The 20,342-nt window shown below is 35.5% G+C and overlaps 1 protein-coding gene across 1 annotated transcript in view; it reads right to left on the bottom strand.

Moving 5' to 3' along the window:
* Window positions 1-20,342, bottom strand: part of LOC128227477 (focadhesin-like) — a 194,284-nt gene that overhangs the window by 36,621 nt on the left and 137,321 nt on the right. The window contains exons 11-16 of the mRNA XM_052938054.1: window positions 20,027-20,157; window positions 19,649-19,775; window positions 15,040-15,144; window positions 14,483-14,712; window positions 12,582-12,708; window positions 1,564-1,622 (exon numbers count right to left, since the gene is read on the bottom strand). Coding sequence (XP_052794014.1) covers window positions 1,564-1,622; window positions 12,582-12,708; window positions 14,483-14,712; window positions 15,040-15,144; window positions 19,649-19,775; window positions 20,027-20,157 — 779 coding nt within the window. The remainder of the gene's footprint in view (window positions 1-1,563; window positions 1,623-12,581; window positions 12,709-14,482; window positions 14,713-15,039; window positions 15,145-19,648; window positions 19,776-20,026; window positions 20,158-20,342) is intronic.

Raw genomic sequence — 20,342 nt, 5'->3', positions numbered from 1 at the left:
TAGTAAACAATGTTCACTTTTTATATAACAGTTCAATAATTATGTTCTATTTATGTTTGCAACTTTACAGTTCAATAATTATGTTCTATTTATGTTTGCAACTTTCGGACGAAATGATAATGTTTATTAAAGTACTACACAAATTGTTAAATTGTTATTTCATATCACTTATTCTTCCCTACAAGTTGTCATTCCAGCATGGTAACGTTGCCCCCTCCCCCTATATGATTAGAACTGCAGTGTACATGAACAATAACTCTATTTCAGCGTATTGCAATAGTTATTTCCTTTGTATCTTTTCCTGTCCGGAGCATAACTAGATCAAAGCGCTGATAGCGCTGCATGAACAGGGTTTTATACGGGTTTTCACAATCATGTGTGTATTAATAAGCTGCTGATACGTAGCACAGCGAATCTAAGAGTCCCCGTGTAAAACAACGTCTATACGTACACTATAAAAAGTATTGAAAATAAAGTTAACATTAAGTCTTGAAAAATCTTTAATTTCAAAACTTTTTTCCTTCATTGTCTATATGGTCAGCAACTCTCTTCAATTTCTAAGCTAACTCGACAGCACTTTAGTACGTGCCTGTCAAAATGGCGTGTGTTTGTTATTCCCACGTGGGCTATCACGTGATGTTTTAAGCGGGGAAACTGTGCGATCATTGAGATCAATGAGATCATTGTGTCACGTGATGGAATGATGCGCTTTGAGTGGGTAGTAATTCTTTGTTTACATTTCGATGTTCATTCATTTTTGGGCGCAGGGATACTACTTCAATATTATCTTTATTTAAGTTCAACAAATTAAATGATTAAAATAGATATTGCGTTATGATTGCTTCTTGCTTTGTCAAATCTAGCTCGATTATTGGAAACATAGCTTGCAATTTATATAGTTCGCACTTTTTCAAACTATATTTTTGGTGGTACAAAGGCAGACGACACTTGTTACTATAAATAGGCTTTTTATGTTGTGAGTGTCGAGTTTGTGGCTACACTGAACAGGGTTGAAAAACAACCCTGTTCAAAAACTACTTTTTTGGAATTTCATTAAACATCATTCAATGGTATTTAGCACAACGAGAGGAAGTGCAGTGCAAAATGACTATAGCTGTTTTTAAGCTAATTACTTAATTATTGCCCTTTGCCGCTTTTTCTTGACCAGAGCATTACTTTAAAACTACTTATGGTATTGAAATAAAACTTGGTATATGGGTATGTGGCAATGACAAAAAGTATAGTGCACAAGCACCCTAATTCTGTCGTGTTCATTAATGTACCCCACCCCTAATGAAATGTTCAACTTGAAAATCTTCAATTTCAATCTTTTTGCCTATGTTGTCATGCAGAATACTACAAATATTTTGAGAATTTCATAGATGCGGTTCAATGCACCATAATATGCTTGTTGGCCTTGACATTCCTTGTTTTTCAACAATTAAACAGCGCCCTTTGATGCTTTGCATCAATGGTCTTTCTTGTATGCATCTTGTGTGTTACTGTTTAGAAGTGGTCAAGGAGGAATCATTATAAGCATGTATTTGAGTTTACTGACTTTACCTCTTTTCTCTAGTGAGTTGTTCCTCCAGAACTTGCCATGTGGATACAATGTCTATTACCTGAAAAGAAACAGTTTAAACAACTAAGTTTGACTTTACAATTCATCTAGCAGGTTATTCTTCAAACTTCAGGATTATGGTGTTTGTCCAAAGATTCTCCAGTGGTCTGAGGCATTTCTCCTTCATAGAAGTCAGACAGTAGTCTTGGATGGTGATCATTCTGAAGAAATACCCGTACCATCTGGTGTACTCTAGGGCTCTGTACTGGGTCCCTTGTTTTTCCTGATTTATATTAATAACCTCCCTTCTAGTATCAAACCAAAAGTTGGACTTTTTGCCAATGATACTGCCGTCTATCTTAAAATCAAATCTCCCTCTGACGTTGACTGTGCTATCCTTTAAAATGACCTCAAACAACTGCAAATATGGGCAAATGATTGGGATTTGGAGTTGAATCCCTCCAAGTGTCAAGATCTGCACATAAGAAGGAATAAACATGTCATCAGCAACCCGTATATACTCCATGGCCAGATCCTAGAATCAGTCGCAAGTGCTAATTATCTTGGTGTTAATATATCAGCAGATCTCAGCTGGAACAATCATATTTCAAGAATTACCACCAATTGAAATAATACTTTCAACTTCATTAAAAGAAATATAAAAATGGAAAGAGGAAGTGTCAGAACTTAAGCTTACAAAACCCTTGTCATTCCACAGTTAGAATATGCAAGTACAATTTTAAGGAATGCCGTTAGGGCCATCGCCTATGACCCTGTTGATCTGAAACGTGATACTTGATAGCATGATGAAGAATTGCCAAATCACGAAACCAAGATGGTGAAAATGCGACAGAACGATGATGAAAACGGGACAGTACGATAACGAAAACGCGACAGTACGATAACGAAAACATGTACTTTCGCGTTTTCACCAACGTAATATCGTGATTTTGCTTTATCATCATCGTACTGTCGCGTTTTAATCATCGTACTGTTGTGTTTTTATCATTGTACTGTCATGTTTTCATCATCGTACTGTCGCATTTTCATCATCATACTGTCATGTTTTCATCATCGTACTATCGCTTTTCATCATCGTACTATCGCCTTCGATTGCGCATGTGCATAGAAGAATTGACCCTCCATGTGATAAAATGCCGGTTTCAGGGGTGCTTGTATTAAGTCATTGAATCATGTCTTCAATTGAAGCTTTTATCATGCATTTTGAATTGAACTGAAATACTGTTAATTAAAAGTTTAAACAATAATTGACACAATAAAGATTAATTTATGATTCGTCTTTATACAATATAGCCAACCAATCAAAACAGTATCTTCGAACAGTTTCCCAAATGCAATACCTCTGTAGTCACATCATCATCATCATCAGCAGCACCACCACCACCACCACAAACGTGGTACCACCACAGAAACTTCTAATTCATCATTCAATTTGTGTTAAATTAGTCACTAGCAATATGATATATTACAGTAGTAGTAGCAGCAGCAGCAGCAGCAGCAGCAGTAGTACTAAGTAGTAGTAGTAGTAGAAGTAGTGGTAGTGGTAGTGGTAGTGGTAGTGGTAGTGGTAGTAGTAGTAGTAGTAGTAGTAGTAGTAGTAGTAGTGGTAGTGGTGGTAGTGGTGGTAGTGGTAGTAGTGGTGGTAGTGGTGGTAGTGGTAGTAGTGGTAGTAGTAGTAGTAGTAGTAGTAGTAGTAGTACAAGTAGTACAACTACTGCTACTGCTACTGCTACCACTACTATTTCTACTACTACTACTACTACTACTACTACTACTACTACTACTACTACTACTACTACTACCACTACTACCACCACCAAACATGATAGTTTATCGCATTATCATAATCCTACTGTCCTATTATTGCGTTTTCATTATCATACTGTTGCGTTTTCACCATCATAATTTCGTGATTTCGCGTTCCATCATTGTACTTTTGAGTATCACATTTCAGATCAACACATTCACAGGCGATGGCCCTAAAGGCATTCTGTACAATTCGGCACCCACACACAAAATCAAACACCAATAAAATTGAAATGGTTCAAAGTCAAGCTATTCGTTGGGTTAAATATGACTTCTCTCCTCTCTCCAGTGTTACAAACATGCAGGAAATTCTTGGTTGGCACTGACTCGAACAACGTAGATCAGAATCATGACTTGTAATGTTTTACAACATATACCATCATCATGTTGCTATTACTCTGCAGAGATAGATATTACTTATGACTACCTCAAGGTGATATTTTCACACTTTTTCAGAATGTCTTTTCCAAATTAAACAAACAATTGACAGGTGTTAATTGCAGTTGTAAAATTTGCAATGACAGCTGAAAGGAAAATTAATAAGCTGTGAAAACCGATAATAAACATTTAAGCATAAATGGTATTAATCAATTTACTAAAAGGGAAATTCAGATCAAGTGCATTCATTCACTATTTTATTTTCTAGGTGAGAAGCCAATGTGCTAACCACTGCGCTAACCAGACAACCTTATTTTAATTATATGCATGATTCACAAAAAAATAGTTTTGCATGCATATGACAACACTCGTCCGTTTGTAAAGTAGAACTCTCTAAATAAGCAGAACCTTCTTTCAGACTTTATTTCATCATTTAAACATGTTTTATTTACTCAGTCTTCTTAATTCTCAACAAAATCTGGTCTATGTTATCATACTTCTTTATAATACAGAACAAGTCAACTCCAACATGGAACTTAAATTGGTTGTCTTTGGATCCTAATAGGAACAGTCTATAAATATAACTTAGTTGTACAATAAGCATTCACTTGTTTATTTCTTTGAACTGAATAAATATCTTTATAAACTAAGTCTGGCACAGATGAAGGATTACTTTTCATATGGACCTCCAAAAAAATGATAACTGAAATTATGGTTGAAATTATTTTTGTTACTGACTAAGTACCAGGTATGTGTAAGAAATGATGAATGAAGCAACATGAAAGTAGGTAAATTTTGACAATTACACATCACTGGTCTGTAAATTTACACAAAAATCCTCTTACAAAAATCACCTATGTACTTCCAATAATGTAGTTTTGTCAGTGCCAATTAAGATAAAGTGTCTGGTTGTATGATACTCAATATGATGCTATTGATATGATACTCACATATTATGATACTATTATGATACTCACATAATATGATACTATTATGATACTCATATATTATGATACTATTATGATACTCATATATGATGATACACATATATTATGATTCTATTATGAAACTCATATATTATGATACTATTATGATACTCATAAATTATGACACTATTATGATACTCACATAATATGATACTATTATGATACTCATATATTATGATACTTTTATGATACTCATATATTATGATACTATTATGATACTCACATAATATGATACTCATACATCATGATACTATCTTATACTCATATATCATGATATTATTATGATACGCATGTTGATTATAGGCTCTTGAAAACAATGAGCTTTAATTTCCTTTTTTAAAAAGGTTACATTCCATCCAATTAAAAAAAAGCATTTTAAGAAGACTTTCCTGCTGTTATTTTATTATCTTTTTCCCTGAAAATTAATGCAAGATTTTTTCCTAAAAGTGAAGTTATTCCAAATGCTGTGTGACTTTTATCATTCCGATGTCACTTTACCATGAAGCCATCGTAAAAACATAATGCAAAACTAACCCCAAAATGTCATTAATCGGGAAATTTAATGGCCATAAGGGTCTAAAGGTGTCCTTCAATATCTTCAGGAGGTGCTAAAACATCCAACGTGTCTGGTTTCCATAGAAGCGCTAGAATGCCTTTTTTTTTTACTTAAAATCGCATCATTAAATCTGTGCCAACGCAACCATCTGCCCTTAGAGTCTGACCACAGACTGATTTATCAAATGCAAATGGCTTATGCAAGAGGAAAAACAATTACCAGATAACGTTTTCCATAAGTAGATTTTTAGGTGACTAATGATGTCATGCAAACTTCAATAAATCTCTGATTGTGTCCTCTTGTCAGAGAGACAGTACAGGAGTTTTTTTTAGCTATTTTTCACCGATGCAGCTCTTAAACATATCTGAAAACACTACTTCAGTTATTTAGAGTCCGTGTTCACTAATGTCTTGAGTCTGATTTTGAGGCTCTAGACTCACAACTACACACCTTTCTTTTATTGTACAGTTGTTGTTAGAAAGGCAATATTGGTAAAGCTGGTCATAATATGTTGCAAGTACCATGTTTGACAATTATTTAGACAGTTTCTGTACAAAATAAGTACTTTTAGGTTAAGAATTCACTTTTTTGAGACAGAAGTCGCCAGTGGAAATGGACCCAGGTGTTGGACATTTTTGTGCCCACTCTTCATCAGTGTCGATGTTCTACATTTAAGAACTCTCAATACCAATCAAATACATGTGTACATGTTTTGAGCACTCCATACCATTTCTGCAGATTTCAAGAGTAATTCACCAGTATGGATGATTAACTATTTGGAAAAAAGTGTTCACCAGTACATGTGTTCTAACATTTCTAAATACCTGCTTCAACAGTTCAGGACTTTTAACATTTCGGAACACCCTCTTCAAGAGTAAAGGTGTATTAACATTTCTAAACACCATCCTCACCATTACACCACTTGAGATACATGTATTTTAACAATTCTGAATACCCATTTCATCAGTACAGGTGTTTCAAAATTTCAAAACAATCCCTTTACTAGTACATGTGTGAGACATTTCTAAACAATCTCTACTAGTACAGATGTTTAACATGTCTGAATACTCTTCACCAGTACAGAGTACAGGTGTAAGACATTTCTGAACAATTTCATCACCAGTACAGATGCTTAGCATATCTGAAAAGTCCTTTAACCAGTATAAGTTTTCACAGTTCTGAATAAAATCTTCACCTGTGAGCGCAGGAAATTTTGAACATTTCAAAACACCCTTTTCACCAGTAAATGTGCTTAACATTTTTTTAATTACTTTAGTAACCAGTACAGTTATTTCACATTTAAAAAAATAGCCTCTTCACATGTCCATGTGTTTTAACATTTCCAAAGACTCTCTTAACCAGTACAGGTGTTTAACATGTCCGGAAAACCCTATTCACCAGTACAGGTGTTTAACATTTTTAAAGACCCTCTTCAACACGACAGGTGTTTAATACTTCCGAAGACCCTCTTCACCAGTACAGGTGTTTAACATTTCCGAAGACCCTCATATAGTGATGTGATTGACCTGGCAGCTGGAGGGCTGAAACCATTTCGGCCATGGATTCTTGGGGCACTTTTGGGGGTCAAAAGCACACTGCTGTAGAAGAAAAACTGGCTTTTTAGAAGCTCTTTTGAGGGTTCTTCTGACTTTAAATTTAAAGCAAACTGGGATATCAACTCTAACAACCAAAAGCACACTAGTATCTTTAATCAGTATCAGCCCTTGGGGGGGGGGGGGTCCCTGGGGCCATTAGATCTGCGGAATTCCACGAATCCGCGGACAAATCACATCCCTGTCTTAACCAGTACAGGTGTTAAACATTTCTGAAGACCCTTTTAACCAGTACAGGTGTTTAACATTTCAGAAGACCCTCTTAACCAGTACAGGTGTTTTAGCATTTCTGAATAAAGAACCCTTTTAACCATTACAGGTATTAAACATTTCTGAAGACCCTCTTCAACAGTACAGGTGTTAAACATTTCAGAAGACCCTTTGAACCAGTACAAGTGTTTTAGCATTTCTGAATCAAGAACCCTATTAATCATTACAGGTGTTTAACATTTCTGAAGACCCTCTTAACCAGTACAGGTGTTTAACATTTCAGAAGACCCTCTTAACCAGTACAGGTGTTTAACATTTCCGAATACGCTCTTAACCAGTACAGGTGCTTAGCATTTCTGAATAAAGAACCCTATTTACCATTACAGGTGTTAAACATTTCTGAAGACCCTCTTCAACAGTACAGGTGTTAAACATTTCAGAAGACCCTTTGAACCAGTACAAGTGTTTTAGCATTTCTGAATCAAGAACCCTACTAACCATTTAAGGTGTTTAACATTTCAGAAGACCCTCTTAACCAGTACAGGTGTTTAACATTTCAGAAGACCCTCTTAACCAGTACACGTGTTCTAGCATTTCTGAATCAAGAACCCTACTAACCATTTAAGGTGTTTAACATTTCCCAAGACCCTCTTCACCAGTACAGGTGTTTAATATTTCTGAAGACCCTCTTCAACACTACAGGTGGGTAACATTTCCAAAGACCCTCTTAACCAGTACAGGTGTTTAACATTTCAGAAGATGTTAAACATTTCTGAAGACCCTCTTAACCAGTACAGGTGTTTAACATTTCCGAATACGGTCTTAACCAGTACAGGTGCTTAGCATTTCTGAATAAAGAACCCTATTAACCATTACAGGTGTTAAACATTTCTGAAGACCCTCTTAACCAGTACAGGTGTTTTAGCATTTCTGAATAAAGAACCCTATTAACCATTACAGGTGTTAAACATTTCAGAAGACCCTAGTCACAAGTACAGGTGTTTAACATTTCAGAAGACCCTCTTAACCAGTACAGGTGTTAAACATTTCAGAAGACCCTCTTATCCAGTACAGGTGTTAAACATTTCAGAAGACCCTCTTAACCAGTACAGGTGTTAAACATTTCTGAAGACACTCTTAACCAGTACAGGTGTTAAACATTTCAGAAGACCCTCTTAACCAGTACACGTGTTCTAGCATTTCTGAATCAAGAACCCTACTAACCATTTAAGGTGTTTAACATTTCCCAAGACCCTCGTCACCAGTACAGGTGTTTAATATTTCTGAAGACCCTCTTCAACACTACAGGTGGGTAACATTTCCAAACACCCTCTTAACCAGTACAGGTGTTTAACATTTCAGAAGATGTTAAACATTTCTGAAGACCCTCTTAACCAGTACAGGTGTTTAACATTTCCGAATACGCTCTTAACCAGTACAGGTGCTTAGCATTTCTGAATAAAGAACCCTATTAACCATTACAGGTGTTAAATATTTCTGAAGACCCTCTTAACCAGTACAGGTGTTTTAGCATTTCTGAATAAAGAACCCTATTAACCATTACAGGTGTTTAACATTTCAGAAGACCCTAGTCACAAGTACAGGTGTTTAACATTTCAGAAGACCCTCTTAACCAGTACAGGTGTTAAACATTTCAGAAGACCCTCTTAACCAGTACAGGTGTTAAACATTTCAGAAGACCCTCTTAACCAGTACAGGTGTTAAACATTTCTGAAGACCCTCTTAACCAGTACAGGTGTTAAACATTTCAGAAGACCCTCTTAACCAGTACACGTGTTCTAGCATTTCTGAATCAAGAACCCTACTAACCATTTTAAGTGTTTAACATTTCCCAAGACCCTCGTCACCAGTACAGGTGTTTAATATTTCTGAAGACCCTCTTCAACACTACAGGTGGGTAACATTTCCAAAGACCCTCTTAACCAGTACAGGTGTTTAACATTTCAGAAGATGTTAAACATTTCTGAAGACCCTCTTAACCAGTACAGGTGTTTAACATTTCCGAATACGCTCTTAACCAGTACAGGTGCTTAGCATTTCTGAATAAAGAACCCTATTAACCAGTACAGGTGTTAAACATTTCTGAAGACCCTCTTAACCAGTACAGGTGTTTTAGCATTTCTGAATAAAGAACCCTATTAACCATTACAGGTGTTAAACATTTCAGAAGACCCTAGTCACAAGTACAGGTGTTTAACATTTCAGAAGACCCTCTTAACCAGTACAGGTGTTAAACATTTCAGAAGACCCTCTTAACCAGTACAGGTGTTAAACATTTCAGAAGACCCTCTTAACCAGTACAGGTGCTTAGCATTTCTGAATAAAGAACCCTATTAACCATTACAGGTGTTAAACATTTCTGAAGACCCTCTTTACCAGTACAGGTGTTTTAGCATTTCTGAATAAAGAACCCTATTAACCATTACAGGTGTTAAACATTTCAGAAGACCCTAGTCACAAGTACAGGTGTTTAACATTTCAGAAGACCCTCTTAACCAGTACAGGTGTTAAACATTTCAGAAGACCCTCTTATCCAGTACAGGTGTTAAACATTTCAGAAGACCCTCTTAACCAGTACAGGTGTTAAACATTTCTGAAGACCCTCTTAACCAGTACAGGTGTTAAACATTTCAGAAGACCCTCTTAACCAGTACACGTGTTCTAGCATTTCTGAATCAAGAACCCTACTAACCATTTAAGGTGTTTAACATTTCCCAAGACCCTCGTCACCAGTACAGGTGTTTAATATTTCTGAAGACCCTCTTCAACACTACAGGTGGGTAACATTTCCAAACACCCTCTTAACCAGTACAGGTGTTTAACATTTCAGAAGATGTTAAACATTTCTGAAGACCCTCTTAACCAGTACAGGTGTTAAACATTTCAGAAGACCCTCTTAACCAGTACAAGTGTTAAACATTTCAGAAGACCCTCTTAACCAGTACAGGTGTTTAACATTTCTGAAGACCCTCTTAACCAGTACAGGTGTTAAACATTTCAGAAGACCCTCTTAACCAGTACACGTGTTCTAGCATTTCTGAATCAAGAACCCTACTAACCATTTAAAGTGTTTAACATTTCCCAAGACCCTCGTCACCAGTACAGGTGTTTAATATTTCTGAAGACCCTCTTCAACACTACAGGTGGGTAACATTTCCAAAGACCCTCTTAACCAGTACAGGTGTTTAACATTTCAGAAGATGTTAAACATTTCTGAAGACCCTCTTAACCAGTAGAGGTGTTTAACATTTCCGAAAACGCTCTTAACCAGTACAGGTGCTTAGCATTTCTGAATAAAGAACCCTATTAACCATTACAGGTGTTAAACATTTCTGAAGACCCTCTTAACCAGTACAGGTGTTTTAGCATTTCTTAATAAAGAACCCTATTAACCATTACAGGTGTTAAACATTTCAGAAGACCCTAGTCACAAGTACAGGTGTTTAACATTTCAGAAGACCCTCTTAACCAGTACAGGTGTTAAACATTTCAGAAGACCCTCTTAACCAGTACAGGTGTTAAACATTTCAGAAGACCCTCTTAACCAGTACAGGTGTTTAACATTTCTGAAGACCCTCTTAACCAGTACAGGTGTTAAACATTTCAGAAGACCCTCTTAACCAGTACACGTGTTCTAGCATTTCTGAATCAAGAACCCTACTAACCATTTAAAGTGTTTAACATTTCCCAAGACCCTCGTCACCAGTATAGGTGTTTAATATTTCTGAAGACCCTCTTCAACACTACAGGTGGGTAACATTTCCAAACACCCTCTTAACCAGTACAGGTGTTTAACATTTCAGAAGATGTTAAACATTTCAGAAGACCCTCTTAACCAGTACAGGTGTTTAACATTTCCGAATACACTCTTAACCAGTACAGGTGCTTAGCATTTCTGAATAAAGAACCCTATTAACCAGTACAGGTGTTAAACATTTCTGAAGACCCTCTTAACCAGTACAGGTGTTTTAGCATTTCTTAATAAAGAACCCTATTAACCATTACAGGTGTTAAACATTTCTGAAGACCCTCTTAACCAGTACAGGTGTTTTAGCATTTCTGAATAAAGAACCCTATTAACCATTACAGGTGTTAAACATTTCAGAAGACCCTAGTCACAAGTACAGGTGTTTAACATTTCAGAAGACCCTCTTAACCAGTACAGGTGTTAAACATTTCAGAAGACCCTCTTAACCAGTACAGGTGTTAAACATTTCAGAAGACCCTCTTAACCAGTACAGGTGTTTAACATTTCTGAAGACCCTCTTAACCAGTACAGGTGTTAAACATTTCAGAAGACCCTCTTAACCAGTACACGTGTTCTAGCATTTCTGAATCAAGAACCCTACTAACCATTTAAGGTGTTTAACATTTCCCAAGACCCTCGTCACCAGTACAGGTGTTTAATATTTCTGAAGACCCTCTTCAACACTACAGGTGGGTAAAATTTCCAAAGACCCTCTTAACCAGTACAGGTGTTTAACATTTCAGAAGATGTTAAACATTTCAGAAGACCCTCTTAACCAGTACAGGTGTTTAACATTTCCGAATACGCTCTTAACCAGTACAGGTGCTTAGCATTTCTGAATAAAGAACCCTATTAACCATTACAGGTGTTAAACATTTCTGAAGACCCTCTTAACCAGTACAGGTGTTTTAGCATTTCTGAATATAGAACCCTATTAACCATTATAGGTGTTAAACACTTTTTAGAAGACCCTAGTCACAAGTACAGGTGTTTAACATTTCAGAAGACCCTCTTAACCAGTACAGGTGTTAAACATTTCAGAAGACCCTCTTAACCAGTACACGTGTTCTAGCATTTCTGAATCAAGAACCCTACTAACCATTTAAGGTGTTTAACATTTCCCAAGACCCTCGTCACCAGTACAGGTGTTTAATATTTCTGAAGACCCTCTTCAACACTACAGGTGGGTAACATTTCCAAAGACCCTCTTAACCAGTACAGGTGTTTAACATTTCAGAAGATGTTAAACATTTCTGAAGACCCTCTTAACCAGTACAGGTGTTTAACATTTCTGAAGACCCTCTTAACCAGTACAGGTGTTTAACATTTCTGAAGACCCTCTTAACCAGTACAGGTGTTTAACATTTCTAAAGAGCCTCTTCACCAGTACAGGGGTTTTAGCATTTCTGAATCAAGAACCCTATTAACCATTACAGGTGTTTAGCTTTTCTGAATAACCTTTTCACAAGTAAACATTTCGGAGTTCTCTTCACCATTGCATGTGTTAAACATAACTGCATACCCCTCTCCATCTTTGAAGTTCAACATTTTTGAAAATCTGAGCCCTCACTTCACTTAATTTCTGATATAATAAAGGCAGGTGTTTCACATAACCCACATTGGGGTTTAACATTTTTTAGCAGTTTTTTTTATGAATTATGACATTTTCTGAGACACTCACCTCAGCCTCACAAATGTGATAGAGAGCCTCTAGCACTAGAGCTGCAGCAGGGGCACTCCCTTCTTCAGTACACCAGTCTAACATTTGTGAGATAGGACCTAACATGTCTGCTCCATGCTGCTCAGGTCTGCAATATAAAGAGGACTTTTGTATAACAACTGTCTCAATCCTGAGAATCACTTTGGTATTTGTTAATTTCTGGAAAGGTTTGAGCAGATAAGTCAGTTCTGACAAATAGCAGCAATGGTCAAAACTGACTAGTCTGGTGATATTTCTACCTATAAAAACATGCCTCTGACAGGCTATATATGTTAAGCATGTCCCTTAAATCAACCAGATAACAGCAAAAAAATCCCAAGGCGGCTTCTGGAACTTAACTTAGATTTGGTTTCATAAAAACAACATGTCAAAAACATGAACTTTAAGATAGTTCATGTCCAGAAAGCATTTGTGTAATATGACAGGCATTACAGTAAAAAAGCTTTTGATCATGTTCTTTATGATAAAAACCGGAGGAAAAGTATAACCCTATAGCACCATAAGAAATAATTTAAAGAGACATCTATGACAGTTAAGTATAAGTTAAGACCTTTTCTATGGACAAAAATAGGCCCTATAAATTTTGATTCTGATATAAGTATTGCTAGTTTATGTTTCACCTGTGGCTAGATGTGCCGGAATAATATAAATGATTCACTAACAGACCACCTACTCAACTCATGTCTGATATCTTGAGTTGAAACATCTTGAGTTGAAACAAATGAAACTTTGCAATGATTTTTGTGCAGCCTTTTGTTGAAATATACATTATGCTTGACATTTCTCATTCATATTTAGCAGCTGTTGTCTTAAAATTATACATGAAATACCGGAACAAATAATTTCATACAATGTATACCACTGGTAGGGGATTTTAGACAGAGAAATAGAGTATTCAACATGCCATATTTGACAGGATAGCTGAGAAAATCACAAATTTACTCCTGCTTGCATATTCTTCTCACACCTAATCAAATTTGATTTTTTAAAAAATCTGGTTTTAGGGGTGTTTTACAGTTTTCAATATCCCCAAGCTGTTAATTAACCACCATTCCTCTCTCGAGCAAAACATTTGTAAGCCCTACTAAAAATAGATTCTTTTTAACAAGGGTAACATTTTAGAACAGAAGTAGTTTTTTCTATTTGCAACACCTAATTTCATTTTGAAGTTCATTTCAGCTAGGATGAAGTATTATTTTCATGGCAGACTCTTTCCTTCCCCTAAATCTGATGAAAACCTGAACGATCAAGAAATGTTTTTGTTCTTAAAAGACATGAAAATCAATCTCTGTCGCACTGTCAGAACAGTTTTTTGTACTGTAATTTTGTTATTAAGTCATCTGGTTGCTATTCATTCCAATCTACTTCAGAACAAATTGAATGAAATGGGAATATCTTTCAAAATACAGGGACTATTATAGAATACTAATGTTACCTTGATGTATTGATATTGGATCAGGCATCAACTGGAATTTCTTTCTTCTTCCAAGACAACTGTTTACTTAAAATACCTTTCAGACAATCACTTGATGGGCAACACTACAGACATCAGTTAATGGGATTGGGAAGTCATACTATTCTTCACAAAGTGATTTTAATATTTTTTAGCAGAAACAATGGCGGCACTTAAATGTTTGCAGAAATAATATTCTTGCATCATGTTGACAAAATCAAGATTTCTTTTCTGTTGTCATTTGCACAAAGAGCATTTAATTATTTTATTTCTTTCTAAGTGTTATTAAAATACTTCATTGAAGTTTTTTACTATTCTTAAGTCACACAACTCTTATTTAGACTGGTATAATATCATACACACAATAACTACCTGAAATTATCACTTATAGAAAGCAGCTACATTTCACCTGAGTTTGCAGACTTCACGTATTGCATGAGCTTTGGCCAGGGTGACATCATCAATCAGTGTTGCCATGGTAACACTGCCCTGCCTGGTATCCATGACAACCTTAAGCAGGGTGGGGAAGCACCTGTCCTGTACAGTCCACAACTCTGTGAGCAGTCGGATGGACAAACTCTTCAGTTTTGGAGATTCACCCAGTCCCAGTATGGTCTTCAGAATTGGAGGCACGTTGTACTTCAAAGAGCAGTTGAAATGTAACAACATTCAATATGACAGGAAGATCCTGCTTTTAAATAATGTTTCATGAATCAAGGTGGACCGTAAGGCAAAACCACTGCTAAATATTTACTGCTTTCTATTTGTACAGATGTGAGGCAATGCCACATATGCACATTCTGGATGTATGCCTGACAAACCACCACTCAATATTTCCTGCTACCTATTTGTACAGCTTTGAGGTGATGCCCCTGATGCTGTCTGCTTCTATGCAAGTTTTATAGTCACTAGAATTACATATCTGAGTGTCATAAACATGCCTCACAGATATTTAAAATAATGTACCTTGTTAAAGGCAAGCTTGGGAAGTGCTAGGAGGATGTGGTGCTGTAGGGTGGGGCATGTGCTCTTCCCGAGGGCATACAGCATCACAGGGAGCACCAACAAGGACTACAATAGATACAAACAGACACTTAACAATGGCATAATAAAAGCATGCTGTGTCATCACAATTTTGATTTTTCTGTATTTGTTCTTTTCCTATTGTGTGCAACTTTACCAGTACATGCAAATGCATTCTTACTTAGATCTCCTATACATTCTTTTAAAAACCTCCTGATAACTTCAGACATGTGAACCTTTGGCAATGACAGGGAGGTAGATTTAGGTCTCAAAAGCAGTAGTTTGGGTTCAAAAGCGGTAGAATTTCTAATTCCTTTAATCTTAAGTCAAAAACAATGATGTAAACAATCAAAACAAAAACTTGATATTTGTTACCATTTTTAGATTTTTGGAAAATACGCATAAAATACGTCATGGTTAAGAGACTTGTCATAATGTTACTGTTTTTGATTGAGAAATGGACAGATATTACCTCTGACTTGTAAAAGCAAGTTTATATTTAGAAGAGCTGATAAAATATCAAATCAGACTGCCAAAACAGGTTGGAGTGTAAGTGCAGACGACTGCAGAATTGTGTATGTCAATTTTCTCGCCAAAATGTCGTAAAATTTTATACACTGTAGATAATTAATAACACCTTGGAAATGTTGTTTCCTTTAATGTTTTTACAGTTTTATAATGTCTTTGATGTTTACAAAGTCCTGATTAGTAGGATGCCAATTAACAAAGAATGCTGATTAGTAGTCTTTTGTACCGTACTGGTAACGTAGCAACGATCTCGGCCGAAGTGTGAAGAGATTTGACAAGTTGTTTATTGCACCATGTTCTTTAAAGTGACAGGTTTTTGCGAAGTTTTTGCATGGTTGATAGAATTTTGCGGTTTTTAAAGAAAATTTAAGGCCAATTTGATATAATTTTGAGGTTTTTTAAAAGCTCAAAATATCGGTAGATTTCGACGGGAAAGTGGTATGGCCTTAGAAGGGTCTCAAAAGCAGTATATTTTACCTATCGCCGGTAGAGTTCAAAAGTATGTTTCTTAAACAATATTTCTGCATACCATAAGGCCAAAAAAAAATACCTGTGTTTCCGGTAACCTGACCGACCCTATGTTTTTCCTCGCCGACCCTAATCTTTTTTAGACATAAAAGTAAAAAAATAAATATTTTTTTTAAATTCTTTCGTAAAAAATATATATTCTTCAAATATATCGTTATTATTTTCGTTGTTTGTCTTTCAATGTCCCCGGAGAATGTACTTTCATTCCTGACTATGTATTACCGAGACGGAAAAACAAAATGGCGGAGGGCGGCGAACCCTGTCCGATATCTTAATATTGGCAAAACCCATGTTTACGGTCAAAACACGTGGTTGATCACCAGAGACATATTTTGCTGTCTTTTTAATGAAAATATTTTGAATTATAGTTCGCGGGTGTTATTTATCCATGTCCAAAATAAAACTTACTTTTTTACGATAAGGCTTTGCGTATATCATGCAAGCTTCTAACAATTAGGCTTTGCGAATTCATGTATGCTAACTGCCAGGTTCCAATACACATTTCATTTATCGTTATAATTAATTTATCCGCAATTATCAATGGTTATTTATTTCGCCTTATTTAAGTCCATCAACTGAAATCAAAACAAAAACCTGTGAAAGTTAACACATTTATTGGAATGTGTCGGCTGCAGAACAAACGTACAATTTTTGACGTCAGAGCACGGGCCGTGATACGATCAAAAGCGTGTGGCTATGGTTTGTATCTAATTCGGTCAGTCGGATACCGTATGATCCCATTTGATTGCCAGGATTTCACCTGGGCTGATACGAAAATACCATACGATCGAAAAATAATAATCAATAATTGTCGTCTGTTAAAACAATGACCAAAATGTTTATATTCACTATAAATATGAATGAAACTTTGATTGTAGTAATGTACGAAAATAAGATAAATCCATAACCGCGTTTACTTGTTGTTTTATAAACCTACCTCCACTTGAAGGACTAGTTTAAAGGAGCTAACAGTTGACAAGAAAATCGGCGATTTTCCTCAAGCAAATTAAAAATTTAGTTGATAATTGACTGCTTGGCTAAAACATAATCAAAGATTTGTTGAAATTGAAGTGCGGGATTTTTCCTAAAAACCGATCACGACTTATAAACGAGTATTGTATACAAAAAAGCACCGGATTTCATGGGCAAAATTGGCGGGAAAATACAGTAGTCGAAGGTAAGGAAATTATTTCAAACATTAAACAATGCTGTTTTATCAGACTTTTGTAAATTAGGAAACGCGTAGATATAACATAATTGATCTGATGCAACAGAAATTGCATGATATGGAAAGTGTAAAAAAATAATAATAATAAAAAAAAAAAATCCCCACCTACTGACCCTATTTTTTTTTGCCATGCATCACGATCTAGCACAAAACCTCACAATATGTTATCAGACTGAGTAGGAATAATTTTAAAACAAGAAACTAGAGCTGACAGTGGAGTGAAGAACAAGTACCCCACACAACGCCTGGACACATGAATGGTAAACCATTCCTTAAAAACGGACCTAACTCCGTAAAAAATAAGTTGCAAATGTTTGTAACCAAAGTCAAACTTGACATGTAATTTATGGTGTTTAACTTGTGATACAAAAAATATTTAAATCCGTTGCCACTTTCATGAGTTATCATCTAGACCACATCCACTGACCAACTGATTGACCCATCAACTGACCGACCGACAAACCAAAACTTTACTCCTATTTACAATGTACCCTCTAGAACTTGTTTATTATGATCGTCTGCTTACAGTTAAATTTACGTAACTGTGTTAATCATCTTAACCAACACTAAAACAGAAAATGGTAAGACTACAAGACAGAATAAGTACACAAAAAAATGAAACGAGAGTAGTCCAGAAGTGTTGACTTCCACCTCCCACCCAAGTTGTTGAGGATTTGAGCCCCACCAAAGAAACATTATCTTAGTCCACACCAAATTGATGCTGTGTTCCACTCATTTACTGCTCCTATTTTTTTGAAAAATATTTAAAAAAAATTGTGTGTGCCCACACCTATATTTTAATCGCCAACCATAATTTTTGTGGTATTAAGTTTTTTAAAGGCTGAAAAAATAATTAATTATAATTTTTCTACGCTAGTTTAAGTGTTATTGTAAAGGGAAGTAACTGATGCTTGGTGTTTTATACTGTATATTGATCCGTTTAACATTGTTTCAATTAATTCAATCAAAATTGCGGCTTCCTGCATAGACCCTGTGGCTTGAATTTTGGAAATTTTATCCTATTTTTAACAATAAATGTGTTTTTACCATGCTGGAAGTCATTTTTTATCGTCTCATGCACTAAAAGATCATTAATTAAATCAATAACTATGCAATAAAACATGTGTATCTGATACTGGTAACTATAATATTGCGTTATTAGTTTATATATTCTTATTGGATGGAAATGGGAATGATGAGCAATAACTCAATGAAGTATTATTTGATTCAAGTCATAATACAAGTGACTAAAATTTAACCTTATGACATTGATGCTGAAGAAGACAGCTTAACTTATTAACAGGAAAATGGTTCATTGCTTGGTCCAAGTTGATGTATCAAAGCCTTTTTTGACCAAATTTTGACAAAACAACAGTTTCAAACAAACATTTTTTGCATAAATAGTATAAATAATATTAACAATTGTCTGGATATACAAAAGAATAGGTAAGCCTGACCTGTTTATCACCTTAATTTCTTTTCTGTTTTCTTTTACAGCATAATCAAGGATTACAAAAACATCTCACTGACCAATAATTAAAATACTCTGAATGTACCAGGTACCCTTGTACTTTTAATTTCGATAAGCACATGCCATTGCATTTACTGTGATTATCAAAACAAAATTAATTCAAGTCAATATATATGGAGTCTGGTGTTTGATGATGCCAGTGTTAAACATCATTTTTTAAACAGCTGAAATAAATCCTAATAAATGTCTAAGGTTGAAAATGATGTTAAAGTGATTCAGGTAGATTTAATTGTGTGAGTCCTCTCAAACTTTTTCCTAAATCTTTTATTATGAATGATCGTCATACTTAAAATAAGTTTTAATTATATCTGAAATTTGGTTTATCGATATAATGTGTGTACTAAAAATGGATGAATAATAGGATGTTTTCAGACATTTTCCCAATGTCCATGAGAGGTTCAGTTCTAGATTGCATTCAAATGGGTTTAAGGGCAATTTTATTAAACAATCTTTCGTATTTATATTGATAATAAAAAATAAAAATGTTTCGCTCTTTGCTCCCTTTGGGTTTCATGAAAACTATCAAATTGTATTATTTATTTATTCGCTCGCTCACTATAATTTTTTTTTGGCAAAAATCCAAGGAACAAAAGAATAATTTGGTGTGGCCTTAACCTCTAAAAAAGGACAGTAGGACCAGTCTCTGACCAGAAATTCAAGAAGGATTCATATGTGCTTATAACCATCTTCGGTGTCTTCAAAATCAAGCTACAATTATGCAAAACTTGAGTTTACACCTTGGCTGGCTCCCTGCTTGCCACTGCTGATAAGCCCTGTACTGCCAGCCTGCAGGTTTCCGTGTCCGAGTAACTGACCAGCGTCCACACCAGAAGGTTTACCAGCCCGACCGGTACATTCGACATGCTGAAAGATATGCTTTATACTTTATTTTAGTCTTATTTCTTGTGTTATTACACAAAAAGCAAATACTTAAATACCAGACATTGTGCTAGATCACTTGTGCATTGTTGTCTGTAATCTGTTAACCTGCCATTATATTATAAAAACTTGTTCGAGCACACAAAGATATTTGTATCTTAGCCTTTTCTGAGTCCTGAAAGATCAACATATCATTTGCCTTATTTGTTATGTACATGCTTTTAAACAACACCTACATTTTAATGTGACTCTGAAGCCTATGGAGCCAAATTTTCAACACAGATGCATCGGTGTATGCTAATTTCTGTGCCATCCTGACCCATACATTGCTGATATTTGTGCCAGTTGAGTTTTTTCCTTTTACCATCTGAAATACAACTTTGGCTTTAGAATACATCGCAAACAATGTCCAAAACATGTATAATATCTCAATAAATTGGGCAGTGGTCATATTAAAAAAATAATTACCAAGAGCTGAAATACATTAGTATAAATCATTCTTTAGGGTTTAAAGGGTTAACAGTTACAATTTAGCAGAAAATATTTCAGAAC

This window comes from Mya arenaria, chromosome 3 (assembly GCF_026914265.1).
Source record: "Mya arenaria isolate MELC-2E11 chromosome 3, ASM2691426v1".
Classification (NCBI taxonomy): domain Eukaryota; kingdom Metazoa; phylum Mollusca; class Bivalvia; order Myida; family Myidae; genus Mya; species Mya arenaria.
This window is presented reverse-complemented; position numbering and strand designations above follow the sequence as displayed.